Genomic DNA, 20,047 nt, shown 5'->3' on the forward strand with positions numbered 1-20,047 from the left:
TGCTTGGGACTATACTTAAATTCAGAAGAATGAGAGGAGATCCTATAGAGACATACAATTATGAAAAGGATATGTAAAATTGAGGCAGGGAAGTTACTTGCGCTCGTGAGACTAGAACTGGAGGATATAGCCTCAAGGTTTGAGGAATAGATTTACGATGGAGATGAGGAAAAGGTACTTTTTCGGAGAATAGTGAATCTGTGGATTTCTCTGCCCAACGAGGCAGAAGAGGCTACCTTACTAAATACATTTAAGACACAGAGGTTTTTGCAAAACAGAATTAAAGTCGTGGTCGAAAAGCAGGTTGGTGGAGCTGAGTTCACAGCCAGATCACCATGATCTTATTGAACGGTGCATGCAGAAGGCTTGATGGACCGGATGGCCTGTTTCTGCTCCTATTTCTTATGGCCCCTGCATGTATATGAGTGAAATATAATGCTTCCTATTATATGTAATATAAAAACAAGTACTTAGCATGTCAGGTTTCATCTGCAAGAAAAGAAACAAAATAAGTGCTCCAGGTCAACAATTAAGAAACTGAAGTTAATCACGGATAATGTAATATTTATTAAATCAATACATTTTATCTGAGTTAAGGTACAGAGAAAAAGAAAGTTCCATTATTATGGGTTTGAGCTCTTTTTGTACTTCAGTGTTTGTAAACAATGACTTTCATTTATATTCTGCATATTTAAAAATTACTGATTTAGCAGGTTTAATTTGTCCATTGAATGCAAAACATTTGAATATTTTGCATGTCTTCTTGGATTAAAAGTTTGTATGAACATTTCTAGCATCCCTCCCTCATCGAAAGATCGTACATATGGTCTTTTGTTGCTGATTTTACATCCTTTCAAAACTTCAAGATATTTTCAGAATTTTGAAAAAAAAATTAGAATGTGCTGTGGGAAAATGTGACTAGGGATACAGGAAAAGGTGTTAGCTTTAGCCTTAATATACACACTTTTAAAATTAGAAATGGAAGTTCCACTGTATATAGTACTGCAGTAAAAATGACCAAAGATGAATTTCTACCTAATGGTGTTTAAAATTCTTGATGCGTGTTCAAATTCTCTAGCTTAGAGCTTTTAGACTAGTTCAGTCAGAAGAATCTGATCTGTAATAGCCTTTATTAATTAACTGCAAAAAAACTAATCAGAATCAGTTGTTATAACTGATTGTGGCATTGGTAGTGAAAAGACATAAAATTTATAGTAATCGTGTCTTTGCTGCTGAAAAACAACAAATTTCAAATCATATGGTCAGTGATAATAACTATGATTCTGATACCATGTTAATCAGTCAATAGTTAAATTAACAAAGGGCTGACACAGATTACATTCTTCTGACTGAACTATGCCAAGAGCTGCCATACTATTTAGTGCTATGCTGTAGAGTACTGATTTATTATGGCAATCCAGTCTGTGCATTCAATAGATATTATTTATATCTGTACCCTCCATGGGCACTCTCTCAGCAATGAATAGACCCACATCTTGTCAATGTAGAGGGTGAGAGTTTGGCAGGTGAAGGCACCCTTCATTTCCAGAGTCAGGGCTCTGCCCAAGCCCGCTGGAGATTGGTAGCAAGTTCATGAATGTGTTGACAAATTGTCTGAGTTCTATGGTCTCCCTCATTAACAGTAATTCAATGTAATGGAAAATGTTGTCTCTCCTTTGCTTGCTTGCACATTTCTCCCTAGCCCAGAGATTGTACAGCTCTCTCAATCCCTGAGAAGGTGGCAACAAAAATGTGTAAGTGAGATAATGTTTGCAATTTTGGAAAATACTAAATAAACCATTGCACAAGACAATTTGTATGTGTCCAGTCAAATACAAGGCTTAGAAACTGAATGCGGGGCTTGGTTCCTCGGCAAAAGAAAATGAAACAGAGATGGTAACACCTGGAACGGACTGGTCACAAGGTAATAAAATACAGTGGATTCCTGTTAATGGGGACACAGTGGGATCAGTACATTTTGGGCCTAATTAAGTGGCTGCCCAACTAGCCAGTTTCATGGAAATAGTTAAAAAGATATTTAAAAAAAAACATGAGAAAATCTGCAGATACTGGAAATCCAAAGCACCACATACACACACACACACACACACAAAATGCTGGAAGAACTCAGCAGGTCAGGCAGCATCTATGGAAATGAATAAACAGTTGATGTTTCGGCCTAAGACTCCTCAGGATTCAAAAAATAAACTGTGTAACAAATTATGTATTTAAATGAAATATAGAACATTAGAACACTTCCATCAGTACTACAGTACTATAAAACTGTATTAGTTCCTAATAGTTATCGACAGAGGAGGAATTCATCCAGTGTACACTACTGCATTCTTTGGATTGGCTATAAATGAACAAAATTAATGCAGACAACGGACTGCCTTCATGCAATGCTATCGATAATTACAACCTCCAAATGTTTATTTTCATTGTAACATTCAAGATGATTGTCGATACTTTCAAATTTCCTAACTTGTTGAAGTAGAGAAATAGTTCATTTTTCACTCCTGGCCATTTCTGGCATCTCCAAGCCTGAATGCTTGAAACTGCAGTGAGCACAAAGGTTCTGAATGATCTTACTGATAATTTCATTGGTTTAATGAACAGGAAATAACATTCTCAAAATACAAGATCCACATATACTAATGAAATTAAGAATAGTGCCCAAAACATTGTAATGACTGAATTTGTAATTTTTCTTGCTGATTAGAGTGAGAGGAGGAAGAAAAAGGAAGAGTAGAATAAAGAGTGGCTTTTTTAAAAACTTCCCCTTGCACCAATTTTCTTCACTTCCTCTTTCTTGACATGGTCAAGCCTCCATGTACCATATTTCCAGTTTTGTTTTTGTGAATTCCAGGAGTTAGTTATATCCATTCTTCAGCAAATTAATTTGATTTCTGAGAGACAACTTTGATAGAAAAGGTTGTATGGATTTGTTGATTTAGGAATAAAATAGTGTTGTTTGCATTATAGAAATCACTTTCACAATATACTAATCAAATGATTGGCCTGAATCCATTGATTATGTATGTCCTGTCATATCTGGTCGAAGCAGCAGAGTTCCTTCAACCCAGGAGCCAGGATATTGGGTCATCCTTTGCCAAATGTTGATCTCTTCCCCAGTTGAATCCATCCATTCCACTTTCTGTCCATTGCTCATTCCTGAAAAAAAATGTGCAAATAATGGAATAGGTGAAGAATTTTGGGAGCAAATCTATTCTGCTGATTTATTATCAGTAATAATGTTTCATTAACCACTGAGCCAGGATTGAATGGCTTGTCTTGATCTTGCTTTTATGATCACTGTACTGCATGTTGGTTACATTAGAGATCCAAATGGCATTGTGTCCTCGACATTTAAGGCCTGTCTGGAAAGAGCTAGTCAATGTAAACTAATGACTGGCCATTAACTTTCTGCTTTGTATCTGAAAACATTTAAATGCATGTGACTTCTTTCTGCTTCAGTCTAAACTGGCACAAGGCAGTAGATAGACTCCTCATTGTGAGAAAGGAAAATCTGGAAGTTTGTGCTTCACACTCGCCATGAGGAGTCCATCAGCAGAGCCCTGGAAATCTAGAATTTAATTCATATTTACTTTGCAAGTATAGAAAATTCCTGACACCAGACAGATGAATGCTTTATTCATTTTATGGGAGAAGGAAAGGTGTGACTCAGGCAGCAACTTGTGGATTTTTCCATCCATTAGTCCTTGCCTAATACTGCTATTGGATACTGTATGTACAAATCATGAGCAACTTAAGACAATCTACTAATCCTATCATCGGTACTGGCTGCATGTCTATCTCACCAAAAGAGGTTCAGCAAAAGCCAGTAAGTGTAAATTTGTTTACTGAAATGAACCTATCCTCTTTGGGCCCCTCTCATTTGTCTTTCCTTACCACTTCCAACTCCGAGACGGACTCCTCCCAGAAAGTCATTTGTTGACAGGGGCTCTCTATCCCAGATTGTCAGTTCCAGACAAACATGCTGCAGGTCCTCCAATTTTATGCCATTGTACACAAAGGTGTGGTTGTAGTGAGGGTTCAGCGTCTTCTTCATCACTGGCGTTTTCCTCTTTGAAGTTTTGTTTCTGAATGGCAGAAGGTACCTGAAAAACACCTTTACTTTTAGAGGAAAATTAGAAATGTTCCTTGAGTAAACATTAAAATCCTTACCATCAGCCTTCTAATTTGACAAAAGTAAACTTTATTTTTTGAAATAAATCAAATTAAGAAATGTCAGTAACAAAAACAAAATCACCAGTGAGTTATCAGAAGTTTTTTTTCTCTCTGTGGACAAGGGCACTTTTGAATACACTGTGCACTGCAGGGAATACATTCAGGAATCAATGCAATACCAACGAGGTTGTACTATCAGCCCCAAACTACTGTAAGATCAGGAGGTGGCAGTCAATTGCACCCTTTGTTCAAGGAACCTCTTAGATGTAGAGCTGTGAATTGATCAAGACTGCTGCCATGGATTACATAACCAATAAAAGGTAATCAGTGACGAATTTGGGTGGCTCTTTTGAAGTATGCCTTCAAGTGAGAGAGACACACACAGTTCACACAAACAAGAAAATTGCACAGTGGAAGGTGGCAGAAAGATCATTCAGGTGCCTATCTTAAGAGTTTCTTAAATGTCCCTAATGTATCTGTCTCTACCACCACATCCAGCAGGGTGTTTCATGCAGCCTTCACTCTGCATAAACATTTAAGAAAAGCCTCTGGCTATTTACATGATCTATGCCTCATCATCTTGTACACATCTATCAGGTCACCTCTCATCCTCCTTCACTTGAAAGAGAAAAACCCCAGCTCACTCATCCTACCCTCACAAGACATGCTCTCTAATCCTGGCACTATTCTGATGTATCTCCTCTGTACCCCCTCTAAAGCTTCCACAGCTTTTGTATAATAAAGCAACCAGAACTGAACACAATATTCCAGCAACACACATAAAAGTTGCTGGTGAACGCAGCAGGCCAGGCAGCATCTCTAGGAAGAGGTGCAGTCGACGTTTCAGGCCGAGACCCTTCGTCAGGACTCTGAGTCAAAGTGTGGTCGAAAAGTTGAAGAGCCGAAGAAATTACAGATGGGGAGCAGTGAGAGATGGTTTCACTGAACTCCCGTCGAAGAGAGGATCTAAACTTCTTCGGTGTAGGCATCACCGGAAGAGGCTTCGCAGTAGTGAATTTAAAAACGCAAACAACAGGAATTCTGCAGATGCTGGAAATTCAAGCAACACACATAAAAGTTGCTGGTGAATATTCCAAGTGTGTTCTAACAGAGTTTTATAGAGCTGCAACATTACCTCGTGGCTCTTGATTTCAATCCCCCAACTAACGAAGGCCAACATGCCATATGTTTTCTTAACAACCCTTTCAAACTGTGTAGCATCTTTGAGAGATCTGCGGACAATGACTCCAAGAATCTGCTGTTCCTTCAGTAGGGAGGAAAAGCTCAATGGATCAATTTTTTTATAGGTCAACCATTTCAATTTTTTCTCCATCTTTGGGGGTTGTGGGTATTCTTCCCTTGTTCCTTGCCAACTTTTGTACTGCACGAGTCCTCTTTCACAAAGCACTGTTATTAAATATTTTAGCAAATCTGACAATGCTCTCTGTTTTTCTTACATTTCCCTCCACTTCAACAAGATGAAGTCAAGAATTTGTTAGGACAACTGTCTAATGTTAAATGGCATGTGTAGTAACCATTGCCTGTTTCTCTATAATACCTACATACAACACCTGAAAAATGTACAAGGCACAAAGAGGCACTCCAGTAATCAGAACTGAAAGCCACAGAGCTGTCACACTAAGCTATAAAGTGTAGGAAAGTGCTGCCACACCAAGTTAGACCCTATTTCAAGACTGCATACATATATCTAATCACTTTATTACAGGAAAGATGTGGTGGCACTGGAGAGGGTGCAGAGAAGATTTTCAAAGATATTGCCAGGACTGGGAAACTAGTTTTATAGAACATTTGGAGAGGTTGGTGTTACTTTCTTCCAAACAGATAGAACTGAGAGGAGACTTAATTCAGCCCTTCAAATTAGTGGGATCCCAACTTGGGGTCTATGGATCCTTCGGTTAATGGTAGGGGTCCATGGCATAAAAAAGTTTGGAAACTCCTGGTTTAGGCAGTGAAAACAGGAAGAACCTACTTCCTTTAGTAGAGTGATGAGAAGCCAGGAGCATGGACTGACAGTAATCCTTCACTGATGAGTTAGAGCATGATTAGAATGGAGAGAAAAATTTCAAGATCACCTATCTGATACGAAGGGTCTGAAACTTGATGCTAAAGAGGTGGTAGTAACAGAAACACTTACCACATTTAACTAGTAATAAATGAGTCATGACCTGGCATTAATCTTTGTAGCTGGCACAAACAGTTGGACCAAATAGACTCACTCGTGTGGTGAATTCTCAATGATTCTATGTACCTGGTATGTATAAAAACCAGCAGATGCCTACACAATTATTCATTCCTTGCGTTTATCTCCTTTTTGTCCAAGTCTAACAAAACAACTGGAGACTGAGGTAGATGACAATGATGAGAAGTACGAGGACTCCCTTGATGACTGTTGAAGACAACATGCTGAAAGACCATGCAGTTGTCATTAGAGCAACACTCAACCACATTTTACTCCATACAATCCCTTCAACAGCAGCAGCTGCCACTGGCCTTGGCTACGCCATATCAGAGGGATGGACAATCTGAATGGGGGTGCAGCACCACAATAATATCACGGGGAGCCTGTGAAGTCAATGAGGATATTCCCTATTACTCATGGAAACAAACCTGTGGGGCCCAGGACTGACGCAACTAACCTGAAAAAAATCAAAATGCAGGGTCTTAAGATGTACATTAATTGACAGATCTGACTCTGGAATCCAAGGCTCTTATTGTTTGTAATGTCGTTCACTGGTAATGAATTAAGTATCTGATGCGGTCACTGCAATCTTACAAAGCTTCCTACCTTAGGACTGGTCTGGAACTGACTATGAAAGTGAAGATTGGTCCTTTAGTAACTGTACAACACAAGCAGATAACATGTTTTGAACTGGATTTAAATCTCCTTCTGTTCCAGTAATTTTCTGTGCTTTTCTCCCCATTTCAGTCAGTCTCCTCTTGTTTACAATGCACAATTAAAGCAGATACTTAACTGCACTTGTACACTTACAAGAGCACATTGACTCTTACCCTTTGACAAAAGTGTCTGAAGTTCCTCCTACTTTCATTGGTGTAAGGTTCCTGGCCTCCTTAATCCACACCTGCAGCTCTCCACCCTCTTCTGACCTTGCGCCTTTCTTTCCTGCCATAAAAAAAACAATGGGAAACAGGCTGATTATAAACGTGTAGTGGAACTACAAGGTAGAATCAAACCAATGATTCACACAGGAGGACCTGAGGAGAAATAATGGTGCTACATCAACTTGACTCATTCTGAATCGCTGCCACTAAACTACCAACAAAATAATAAGCATAGTCCCATATGTCCCAAACTACCACAATAATCAGCATACTGTACTTAAAATTCATATCTTTTCCTCCTGAGTTAAATGCAACTAATTTCAATCATGAATAAAATTTCCACAATTATGTTGAAGATCTGTTCTTAACTTAAACTCATTTGTCCATGAATTAATTTATGCACACATACCTTGGAATTTGCCAAAACAATTTGAGAAAACACACCCTGGTGAATAGGCTAGATCAGTCCCATCCCACCCAACCCCCCCCCCCCCCGCCTCGGTATAATGGGAATGGCCATCAAACAGCACATGGTACACTTGTTTGTGTGACTTGCACAGATTTCATTAGCACAAGAGCGATTCGCAGAGGGCTTCACGAAGTAGATGAAGTTGTTTTACAAACAAGAGGAAATCTGCAGATGCTGGAAATCTGGGCAACACACACAAAAAGCTGAAGGAACTCAGCAGGCCAGGCAGCATCTATTGAAAAGAGTACAGTCGACGTTTCAGGCCGAAACCCTTTGGCAGCACTGGAGAAAAAAAGCTGAGGAGTAGATTTAAAAGGCGCGGGGAGGGGAGAGAGAAACACAAGGTGATAGGTGAAACCTGGAGGGGGAGGGATGAAGTAAAGAGCTGGGAAGTTGATTGGTGAAAGAGCCAGAAGGCCATGGAAGAAAGAAAAAGCGGGGAGGAGTACCAGAGGGAGGCGATGGGCAGGCAAGGAGATAAGGTGAGAGAGGGAAAAGGGGATGGGAAATGGTGAGGGGGGGGTGGATGGGGGGCATTACTGGAAGTTTGAGAAATCTATGTTCATGCCATCTGGTTGGAGGCTTGAGTGTGTGTGTGGCCTCCGTCGGCCGTGGTCGACCATGGGTACTGTACCTCTGGTAGTCACTGGTTTGTCGAGCAGCGTCGACTGTGGCTATTGAGACCGATCCTGGAACGGCAGGCTCTGCCACAGTTGCTGCATGTGTAGGGCATCGTGGAATTGCTGTCTTCTGTGCTCTCTGCTCCTCAAACTGACTCAGGATCACTCTTTCACCTTGTTCGAGGTGTTGCTGAAGAGTACCTCGCCATTTGTTGTGGTCATCTGCTGTATCCTCCCTCACTCTGTGTTGATTTTTAAGGCTTTCATGTGGTGCTTGCAGAGGTCCTTGAAGCGAAGCTGGGATCTACCAACGTTCCTCTTGCCTGTTGCTAGTTCTCCGTACAGGATGTCCTTTGGCAGTCTACCATCCTTCACATGATGGACGTGGCCCAGCCAGTGCAGTCTGCGTTGTCTTAAAAGCGTAAACATTGTGAGAAATCCAGCGCGGGAGAGGAGCTCAGAGTTTGGGACTTTGTCTCTCCAGGTGATGTCGAGGATGCGGCAAAGGCTGCGCAGGTGAAAACTATTGAGTTTCCTCTCCTGCTTGGAGTGGATGGTCCAAGCCTCGCCACCATACAGTAGGGTGTTGATAACACACACATTGTACTCAGCAGTCTTGGTCTTTGTAGCGATATTGGAATGGGAATGGGAATGGCAAGTGGAATTAAAATGGGTGATCTTACAATGACTTATAAGAGACCACCCTATGTTTGTGACCATGAAATCTAGCCCATGGATTTTTTTATAAGTGGGTTAATCAGGTACCAACTGCCCTGGCCCTAATCCCCTCTCCAGGATGCAGAGGGAAGCTCTAAAGCTTGGTGCATCCCCCACTAGGTTCCGGCAAAGGACCACAATCCCAGGTTCTGCCACTATTGAACAGAGGTGGGAGTCTGCAACAACCTCCCAAGCACTTTGTTGATGTATTGTTTAAAGAGGAAACACAGAGGCACCAATGCATTATAACAGAATGCATTGATTCAGTGGCACAATGATTATAAAGGTGTATACCGATTATATTTCCTGTATATTTTTAATGAATAAAATAACTTAATGAAAACAAAACCCTCATTCCAGTGCTGACTGCACATTCTGAGATGCAGGAGCATGTGCTGAAAGATGCAGCAAACCAACGCAGCTGTGCAAAGACTTTTGGAAAGGCTAACCGTGTAGGGTTCTGGGCAGTGGGGCGCAGGACCCTGTGTGACAGCCTCTAAACACTTCAAGACCACATTGTCCATGTGAGTACTGGGTGATGTCTGGAGCTATGCTCTTGGTAGGGTCACCCATGGCAGTAAGGTCGAGGGTGAGATCCCTGATAAAGAACAATCCAACCAAGACCTCAACAGTGGAACAGGTGGACAAAGTTACTTCAAACTCAACGGCTGTGAAGGCGGATGAAGGCTGCAACAAATCCATCAGCTCCAATCGTCGTGGTTTCCATGCCATTGGAATCAGTTGGTTGATTTGTGAAGTATCGTGTGCTTCTTGGAGTGCAACATCAAATACACGTTAAACAAATACACGCACAGGCGTCTTCACTCTGTAGGTCACTTCCTCAGAACGAAGACCATCATCCTCGACCTCGAGGGATAGCCACGACAACGACGACTGGGTGACACATTGTAAGAGAATATAGATGGTAGAATGTACTGAACAGATTAAAGAAATACCCTTCCTGATACCACATCCATTTCAAATAAAAGTGTGTTTTGTAGTAAAAAAAAAAGAAGTCAAGTAAAAATCCACATCCTATTGCTACTCCCTCCACTGCTCGGTGCCAGTCTGACTCTTCTATCCCACCCCGATGCACCAACAGAATCCTCTGGGTCCTAATGTCTCCAGTGCCCCTCTCCCCAACTAAGTGAAGCTCTGATATTCCTTAGCACAGCCAGGGGAGAAAAGAATTTAAAACATGACACTATGGATTGTGGTAGGCATATGCTAAGCATGCATAATTACAGCCTGTGGCCTCCTGGGTATTTTGTGATTTCTTCGTAATATATTGCAGTTCAGGGGAGGAAATACTTAGCCTGACGAACAATCCACACACACACACACACACACACACACACACACACACACACACACACACACACACACACACAAATGTTTTGACTTACCTTTGCTCTTGCTTGCAAGAGCAGTTTTGGTACTTGGGATGTATTTTATTGAAATTACCAGCTCCCCTTTGTAAGGAGGGATAGACCCAGCCTCTTCATTTGCCTGCAGTATCAGAACAGATTTGAAATGAGTAACTTTACTTCCTAACAATTGCCTTGCATTAGGTTTTAGGTTACAGAAAATTCTGGAAAGTTGTAGCACTTAGGCGAGAGCTAATTACATCGACTGGAACACTTTCTCTGTGGCTTATGCTCAATGTAAACATAAACAAGTAGGTAAAATGCATTAAATTGATATAAACTGAGATTCAATTGAGATATAAACAAAATGTGAAAATTATTAATCATCAGAGTCAAAGGCTAATAAATGCTTTCTGACCACTCCAAAACCACACAACTTTTAGCTCTGTATTGCTGTACTTTTATAATTTGGACCATATGTCTGTAATGAAAATCTTTTTACACAAGAAAGTCATTTCACAAACCTCATACCCTTTAGTGTGTTTAGGATATGACCAAGTGGTACAAGTACATTACATGATGAGAATTAAAAACAAAACTGCAGAATTCGAAAACGAAATTAGAAAACAGAAAATGTTGTAAATACTCAGCAGGTCAGACCAAGTCTGTGGAAACAGAAGCAGGGACAATGCTATAGGCTGGAGATTCATGGTAGGAACCCATTCAGATTAAAAATAACTAGTATTGGAAATATATATCTGCACAGTGGAAATTTATTAAGGTAATGTACAAAGTCTTTTTTCCAAGAGAAAAGGAAATTTTACTCTTAGTCATTTTATGAAAAAGTGTATTTGAAAAGCAAAAAATGGGAAGTACTCTAAATATGAAATATAAACAGAAAATGCTGGGGATTCTCAGCAGGCCAGGTAATATCAGTGGGGAGTGAATGTTAACCTCTCAAAGACCCTTCATTACATCTGGGTAAGAAAGAAATTGGGGTTGAAGAGGAATGACTTTGTTAAGTACATTTAGGAAGATGCCACAGAGTTGAAGTGGGAGGTGTTTTAAAGTGATAGGCAACAGGAAACACAGTGTAACCACTGTGGTCTGATTACAGATGCTTTGTAAAATGGTCCTCAATCCAGGGTCCTATTAATATTTTTCCTCTCACCTAAAATCTATGAGGTCTAATTTGATCTCTCCTACCCCGGGGAAAAAATGTGCCCCTCAATATTTAATACACATCTACAAGGTCACCCTCTCAGCCTCCCACGCTTCAGGGAAAGCAAAGACCAGCCTGTCCAACCTTGACTTGCAGTGCCTATAAACAGTAACCAACCACTCCCCCCCACCCACCCCATCCATGGAAGTTTTCATGTTTTATTGTTTTACAACATTGATTCACTATGGATTTAATTTGGCTTTTTTGATACTGATCAACAGAAAAAGACTTTCATGTCAAAGTGAAAACAGATCTCTACCAAGTGATCTAAATTAATTACAAATATAAAACACAAAATAATTGATTGCACAAGTATTCACCTTCCTCAGTCAGTATTTAGTAGATGCACTTTGGCAGCAATTACAGCTTGAGTCTGTGTGGATAGATCTCAATCAGCTTTGCACATCTGGACACTGCAATTTCCCCCCATTCTTCTTTACAAAACTGCCCGAGCTCTGTCAGATTTCGTGGGGATTGTCAATGAACAGCCCTTTTCAAGTCCAGCCACAATTCTTAATTGGTTTGAAGTCTAAACTCTGACTTGGCCACTCCGGGAAATTAACTTTGTTGTTGTTAAGGCATTTCTGTGTAACTTTGGCTTTATGCTTGGGGTCATTGTCTTGTTGAAAAACAAATCTTCTCCCAAGTCACGGTTCTCTTGCAGACTGCATCAGGTTTTCCTCCAAGATTCCCCTGTATTTTGTTGTATTCGTTTTACCCTCTACCTTCACAAGCCTTCCAGGGCCTGCTGCAGTGAAATTTCCCCACAGCATGATGCAGCCACCACCATGCTTCATGGTTGGGATGGTGTGTTTTTGATGATGTATGGTGTTTGGTTTACACCAAACATAGTATTTGTCTGATGGCCAAAAAACTCTATTTCGTTTTCATCTGACCATAGAACCTTCTTCCAGCTAACTTCAGAGTCTACTATATGCCTTCTGGAAAACTATAGCCGAGATTTCATGCGAGTTTCTTTCAACAATGGCCTTCTCTTTGCCACTCTCCCATAAAGCTACGACTGGCAAAGCACCCGGGCAACAGTTGTTGTGTGCACAGTCCTTCCCATCTCAGCTACTGAAGCTTGTAACTCGTCCAGAGTTGTCATAGGTCTCTTAGTGGCCTCCCTCACTAATCCACTCCTTGCACGGTCACTCAGTTTTTGAGGACGGCCTACTCTAGCAGATTTACAGCTGTGCCATATTCTTTCCATGTCTTGATGATTGACTTAACTGTACTCCAAAGGATATTCAGTGACTTGGAAATTTTCTTGTATTCATCTCCTGACTTGTGCTTTTCAATAACCTTCTGCTGGAGTTGCTCGGAGTGTTCTTTTGTCTTCACGGCGTAGCTTTTGTCAGGATACGGACTCATCAGCAGTTGGACCTTCCCAATACAGGTCTATTTTCACGACAATCAAATGAAACACCTTGACTGCACATAGGTGATCTCCATTTAACTAATTATATGACTTCTAAAACTAACTGGCTGCACCAGTGATAATTTGGTATGTCCTATTAAAGGGTGGGGGGGGGGGGATGAATACTTAAAGCAATCAAATATTTTGTGTTTTATATTTTCAAATAACTAGATCACTTTGCAGAGATCTGCTTTCACTTTGACATGAAAGAGTCTTCCGAAGACAGCCCTCACCCCTCCAGAAGAGCCATAAGGTTTGGCTAACTTTAAAAGAGTTCATAAGATAAACGGAAGCAAAAATAGATGGTGCTACACCTATTTCAAAAAATACTTATTATAATGTGGATTTTATATTATTCAATTAAAAAAAAAATTAATTCATTCACTCCTTTTTCCCTACCTAAATGAGAATATATATATATGGGAGGAATACACAGGGAAATCTTTTCTGTGTAATGGACATAGACCTGTTCACTTACTTTTATGGGTACTGTAATGGGGGACCCCAACTCACAGGGGAGGGGGCTATCCCCCACGGCTAGATGTTTCCTCTAGCTCAACCCAGAGTCATCTACTAGAGACCTCAGACTTGGAATCACATCTTTGTTGCCTTTTTTTTATAATTCGCGTTTCTTGGTTCTTATTTGTTCAGGGAGTCGATCAATTAAGTTTTATTCTGCTAATTTCAATGATATATTGACAGATGAATACTCATGGCTAAGGACAAAGTAAAATTTTTTCTTTTAATGTCAATGGGCTGTTAAATCCAATCAACGCAGTAAAATTCTATCCAAAATGATAAAAGAACAAGCCCGAGTAGTATATTTACAGGAAACTCACAAGTGATAATGAGCATGGAAAACTAAAGAGAATGGGCTTCACTAGTTTATTTTTCTCCTCATATAAATCAGGACATAGGAGAGGAGTTGCTATTCTTATCTCAAGAAAACTAAATTTTGAAAAAGTATTCGAAATGGGAGATAAGGACGGCAGATATATTCTGGTAAGGGGGAATATAGATGGAAATTCAGTTGCTCTATTGAATATATATGCACCCCCAGGAAGTGATATTAGTTCCTTTCAGAAAATTACTAATATATGGTAACAGAAAGAGAAGGTCTCCTGACATGTGGGGGAGACTTAACTTCACAATTACAACCAAAGTTAGACTCTTCCAATAGAAAAACCTATGAAACAAAATCCTTACATAAGAGAGTTAATACACTTTTTGAGGATCTTGGTTTAATTGTTATATGGAGGGACCTTTTCCCCGACAGAAGGGATTACTCTCATTATTCTGCGCCCCCCCCCCCCGCCATTCTGTATATACAAGAATAGACTATATCATAACATTTGGAAAAGACAAAGACAAAATAAACACATCTGGAATTGGGACAACAGATGTAAGTGACCATGCACCTATATATTTATCTGTTGATTTTGATCTACAACCAAAGAATACTATTTGGAAACTAAATTCAAGACTACTCAATGATCCCTATTTTAAGGAACAATTTAAAAAAGAAATTGGTCTTTACTTAGAATTCAATGATAATGGAGAGGTTTCACCTCCCATTCTATGGGATACTCTGAAGGCTGTCTTAAGAGGGAAAATTATAACGATACCTTCATATAAGAAAAAAATAAGGAATAAAACATTAGAGGAATTACAAAATAAGCTGAAGGAACTAGAAAAAAAAACACAAATTGTGTTTGGCACAGGATACATTTGAGGAAATTTTAAAAATTAGAAATGAAATTAATAGTTTGGCTACACAAGAAGTCAGGAAAAAGTTAATGTTTCTGAAACAGAGACATTATGAAAGTGGATCTAAATCTATGAAAATACTGACGGGGAAACTGAAGAAAAAGATAACAAAAAATACAATTCATAGAGTTAGGGATCCAAGAACAAAAGTAATAGAAAATAAGCTAAGTGAAATTCAAAAACCTTTTGAAATGTTTTACAAAACTCTATATTCCAAAGTTCCGGGGGAAGCATAACCCAAATTGACACATTCCTGAATTCTCTAGAGTTACCCACTTCATGCGAAGAACAAAATAGAACCATGACTGCTGACATAACTGAAGCTGAACTAAAAACTGCAATTAGTTGGCTTAAATTCGGCAAGGCACCAGGATCAGATGGATATACGGCAGAGTGGTATAAAGAGTTTAGAAGTGAGTTAATTCTTGTCTTACTCCCTACACTGAATTGGGCTCTAAAAAAGGCACAAATGCCACCCAGCTGGAAGGAAGCGATAATCTCAGCTATACCGAAAGAAGGCAAGGATAAAATGGAACGTGGGTCATTTAGAACAATATCTGTTCTTAATGTAGATTATAGATTATTTACCTCCATCATGGCCAACAATTAGAAGAGTTTCTACCCATACTGATACATAAGGATCAGACAGGTTTTATACAACAACGCCAAACACAAGACAATATACGAAGGACACTTCACATTCTGGATCATAAACAAAAAAATAAAATCGAAGCAATAGTGATAAGCATGGATGCTAAAAAGGCATTTGATTTGGTTAATTGGAATTTTCTTTACAGAGTTTTACATAGATTTGGTCTACATGACACAATTATTAAAACTATACAGGCACTGTATGACAACCCTACTGCTAGGATTAAAATCAATGGATATTTATCAAATAGTTTTACCCTAGAAAGGGGCACGGGACAGGGTTGTGCATGGTCACCCCTAATCTTCGCATTATATCTGGAACCAATAGCTCAATACATCAGACAAAATGAAGATATCAGGGGAATTACTATTAAAGGGACAGAGCATAAATTGGCCTGTTACTCGGATGACATTCTGATCTATGTAGGGTGACCAACATACTCTTTACCTAAATTAATGCAATCCTTTGAACAATATGGTCAATTATCAGGACACAAGACCAACATAGATAAAACCCAATTACTTTCATATAACTATAGCCCACCAAGAGAAGTTGAAAGTAGATATCCCTGGGCATGACAAACAGAGTCTTTCAAATATTTGGGCATCATTATGCCAAAAGATTTGTCAAAATTATCAGAATGCTATTAACAACCTATACATATATATATATATATATAAAAAGGAAGATATAACAAGATGGAATCTAATTCCTTTCTTTGGTCTCAGTTCAAGGATTGAATCTATTAAAATGAATATACTGCCCAGACTACTATATCTCTTTCAGACCCTACCAATACAGATTAACTGAAATCAATTCAATGAATGGAACAAAATGTTATCAAGATATATATGGCAAGGTAAAAGGCCTAGAGTTCGTCTCAAAACTTTGCAATTAGCCAAGGAAAAGGGGGGATGGGGCCAACCTTCGCTTAAAGATTATTATTTTTCAGCACAGTTGAGAGCTGTGATAGGTTGGTGCAACCCATCATATGATGCTCAATGGAAAAATATTGAGGAGGGGATACTTCCCATTCCCATACAGGCAATTTTGGATAACGGTAGTAAAATCATTTCAAGCGTGTATAAGGGTTTGTCAAATCTTAAAACACATGTGACTTCATACATTAAAACAAAACGGGAGAAGGAAGGAGGAATAATAATATCTGAGGAAGAATGGACAATAATACGGAGGTATCAATGGAAGTGTACCAGTTCACAGAAATGGAGGGAGTTTGGATGGAAAAACTTGATAAGATATTTTATTACACCCTCTCAGAAATCCCATTATGATAGTAACTTCCCCGTTTGCTGGAGAAATTGTGGAAATCAAAATGCAAACCATTATCATATTTTCTGGGAATGCCCCATTATCAAAGACAATTGGAGTGGGATACACAATGCCCTACAAGACATTTTTAACTATGAAATACCCTTAGAAAGTAAGACCATATATTTTGGGTATATACCTCAAGAATGGTTGAAAAGAGATAAATATTTAATGAATATACTGCTGGTGGCTGGTAAAAAGACCCTTGCCAGGAAATGGTTATCTCAGGAGAGCCCAAGTTTAAACGCATGGATGGAAATTACAATGATCATTTACAAAATGGAGAAGATAACAGCATCCAATTTGATTCATAATGGGAAAAATGGTTCAACTATATAACACCTCATAGGCCTAATTTTATTCTCACAACTTGTACATGGTTTTCTCCTTTTGCTTGTTCTTTCTTTCCTCCCTTTTCTATAAGTGTATACCTCCGATAAATATTATGTGGAGATTTGTGGCAAATATGATTATATGATATATATGTACAATATCTGAAATACATCTTATGGAAATGTTTGTTTGATGATGAACTTCAATAAAAAGTAAATTACAAAAAGACAAATTAAATCTACTGTGATTCAATGTTGTAAAACAATAAAACATGAAACCTTCCAAGAGGGAGGAGGTGAATTCTTTTTATAGTCACTGTATAAATAAAGCCCTCCTGTCCTATTAGCATCTTGGTGAACCTTTTCTGCACCTGTTTCAGCTTATTGGCATCCTTCCTAAACCCTGGCGAGCATAACCATGTATAATGCTGTAAATGTGGTCATGACTTGTACAGTTGCATCACAGCATCCCAAATCCTAAACTCAAAGCTGTGACCAATGAAGACAAGCTGGCCAAACGCCATACACCACCTTGTTGCCACTTTCAGGGAACTATGTACCAGTGCTATACAGTCTATTATATGGCCAAGATCCTACCATTTACTGTCCAAGTCCACCCTGATTTTAATTTACCAAAATGCGAGATCTCACACTTATTGGAGTTAAATTCCATCTGCTGTTCCTTGGCCTACTTCCCTGATTCATTTAGATCCTGTTGTACTCTTCACTGTCCACTACACCATTAAAGTTTGGTATCATCCACAAACTTACTACGTTAACAACATTCTCATCCAAATTGTTACAACAGATGACAAAGCACAGTGGACATGGTACCAATCCCTGTGGCACACCAATGGTCACAGGCTTCCAATCAGAAGTAACAGCCCTCCACTACCACCCTCTGTCTCCTTCCATCAAGCCAACATTGTATCCAATTGGCTAGCTAGCCTGGATGCCATTGCATTTAACTTTTCGAAATAGCCTATTATGCAGGTCCTTGTCAGAGGCCTTGCTGGAATATGTTATAACCCATGTTTTAGATGCGGAATAGAGGACAAAATGCTGCAGAAAATTAGAACACCTTAGTTTCACAAAACTGAATGTCTCAATGTAGATCTGACTGTAAAACAGAAAAATTGTATTAAAATTAACCAAGAATTAGTGTTAAAGTTGTACTTTGTATATAGGATATAATATAAAGGATTAAGTTGAAATCTAGATGTTACATTATAGAGCTAATTGAAAGAAAATAGAGAACCTGTCATCACTCATATTTCTGAAAGCAAACTTTTTCCCTGATGATTACAGCACTTTTGTTTATTCAACTCATTAACTTGTCACGTCCTGAAAGTTTCTCTGAATGGCACACAGGAAGATAGTTCACTCAATTAGCTAATGGATCTGTAAAGAACACAAGTATAAATTCAAACTTGTCCCCTTGAAGTGAAATGATAAAATGCACAACCCCTGTGCTATCTTCTTACATACAGTGCATCATTCTCCTCAAATGCTTTCATCCTCCTGTGAGTTCTGGAGATGTGAAAAGTCTGGACAGATTCAATGCATAGTATCAGTTATCACATTTAATCTATTTATACCAACATGCTGCAATGTTAAAATAGATCTCATTCTTCAGCAAGTGTTCTGCTCCAACATTTAATAATTCAGGGGTTTTCCCTTTGACTGACAGAGACTCCCTGGAACTGTGAGAAGACCAAACAGTCCGTCTGCTGCCCTTGTGCAGTTTAAACAAGGTGTTGAAGGGGAAACGTGTGGTGCCTTTACCTTGCCATGAAGGGGAAGGCACTCTTCTGAATCACTGTTGAATTTACAAACATCAAACGACAGGTCCACCTCTCCCAGGAATATATTGCGTCCAAAGCGATCATAGTGCCATACAGAAAGTTGCAACGTCCTCATAGTTAACTGTGATTCGCTGATGTCATACTAATTAATGGTGAAAGGAAAGAAAATCAGATGAAACACTGCAACATCCATAAGAATGACCTTCCTGCAGCATAAATAAAAGAAACACAGAGTCTCAACCCTGTCCAATCAAACACATCTGAGATACAAACAGGAAAGGCTTTATGGAGGACAGCTCTTTCCACATTTTCCTTTTAAGTATTCTAAAACTAAACCCCAATGAGAAACAATTATGTTTCCTATGTTGCCGACCAACAATTTACTGAATGTTTCTGCAGAACTACTTACAGATTTATGCTAAACAATCTCTCCTTAATCCAATTTTTCCAGGAAGTTTCAGTATACTGAGACGTTTCCATATCATTTACTTCCAATTCACAAATTTACTGAAAAATAATTACATTTCTTGCTCAGTTCTAATGTTTGGTGGACTGAGGTAGATCAGACCCTGCATTAGTTCATCTTCATCATGTAGCTTCCCGATCTGCACCTGCATCTGAACCCAAATCCTGTAAAATGTGCGAATTACAATAGATGGGAGCTTTGCAGACCATGACTTCCTCTTTCCCTCCATAAATAATCCAAATGTTATTGAACCATACAAGATCCTGAGGGGTCTTAACAGGTTAAATATAGTGAGAATATTTCCACCTGGGCAAATTTGCAACGAGGGGTCGCAATCGCTCATTTTACAAGATGATGAAATTAAATCTTTCTCTCAGAACGTTGTGAGTCTTTAAAACCAAGTCCTCAAAGAATCCCGGAAACAGAATAATTAGGTATCATTGAGGCAGAGACAGATGCTTCATAAGCAGAGTCCTAGGTTGTCCTACAGGGAAGGTGTGTGTGTATACCCATAATGACACCAGCAAAGTTCGACACACAGCATGCAGTGCTGCCCCTCAATTCTTTAAACCCCACCTATAATAAAAAAGGATAAATAATTATCATCTA

At 39.2% G+C, this 20,047-nt stretch overlaps 1 protein-coding gene across 3 annotated transcripts in view; it reads right to left on the minus strand.

Moving 5' to 3' along the window:
• Positions 1 to 559: 559 nt before the first annotated feature.
• The window catches only part of sytl4 (synaptotagmin-like 4), an 81,497-nt gene continuing 62,009 nt past the window's right edge, over positions 560 to 20,047 (minus strand). For all 3 annotated transcript variants that reach the window (XM_063060658.1, XM_063060656.1, XM_063060657.1), the window contains exons 14-18: positions 18,953 to 19,114; positions 10,485 to 10,587; positions 7,222 to 7,333; positions 3,913 to 4,121; positions 560 to 3,174 (exon numbers count right to left, since the gene is read on the minus strand). In XM_063060658.1, coding sequence (XP_062916728.1) covers positions 3,035 to 3,174; positions 3,913 to 4,121; positions 7,222 to 7,333; positions 10,485 to 10,587; positions 18,953 to 19,114 — 726 coding nt within the window. In that variant the 3' untranslated portion in view covers positions 560 to 3,034. The remainder of the gene's footprint in view (positions 3,175 to 3,912; positions 4,122 to 7,221; positions 7,334 to 10,484; positions 10,588 to 18,952; positions 19,115 to 20,047) is intronic.

This window comes from Mobula hypostoma, chromosome 10, assembly GCF_963921235.1.
Source record: "Mobula hypostoma chromosome 10, sMobHyp1.1, whole genome shotgun sequence".
In the NCBI taxonomy this organism is placed as follows: Eukaryota; Metazoa; Chordata; class Chondrichthyes; order Myliobatiformes; family Myliobatidae; genus Mobula; species Mobula hypostoma.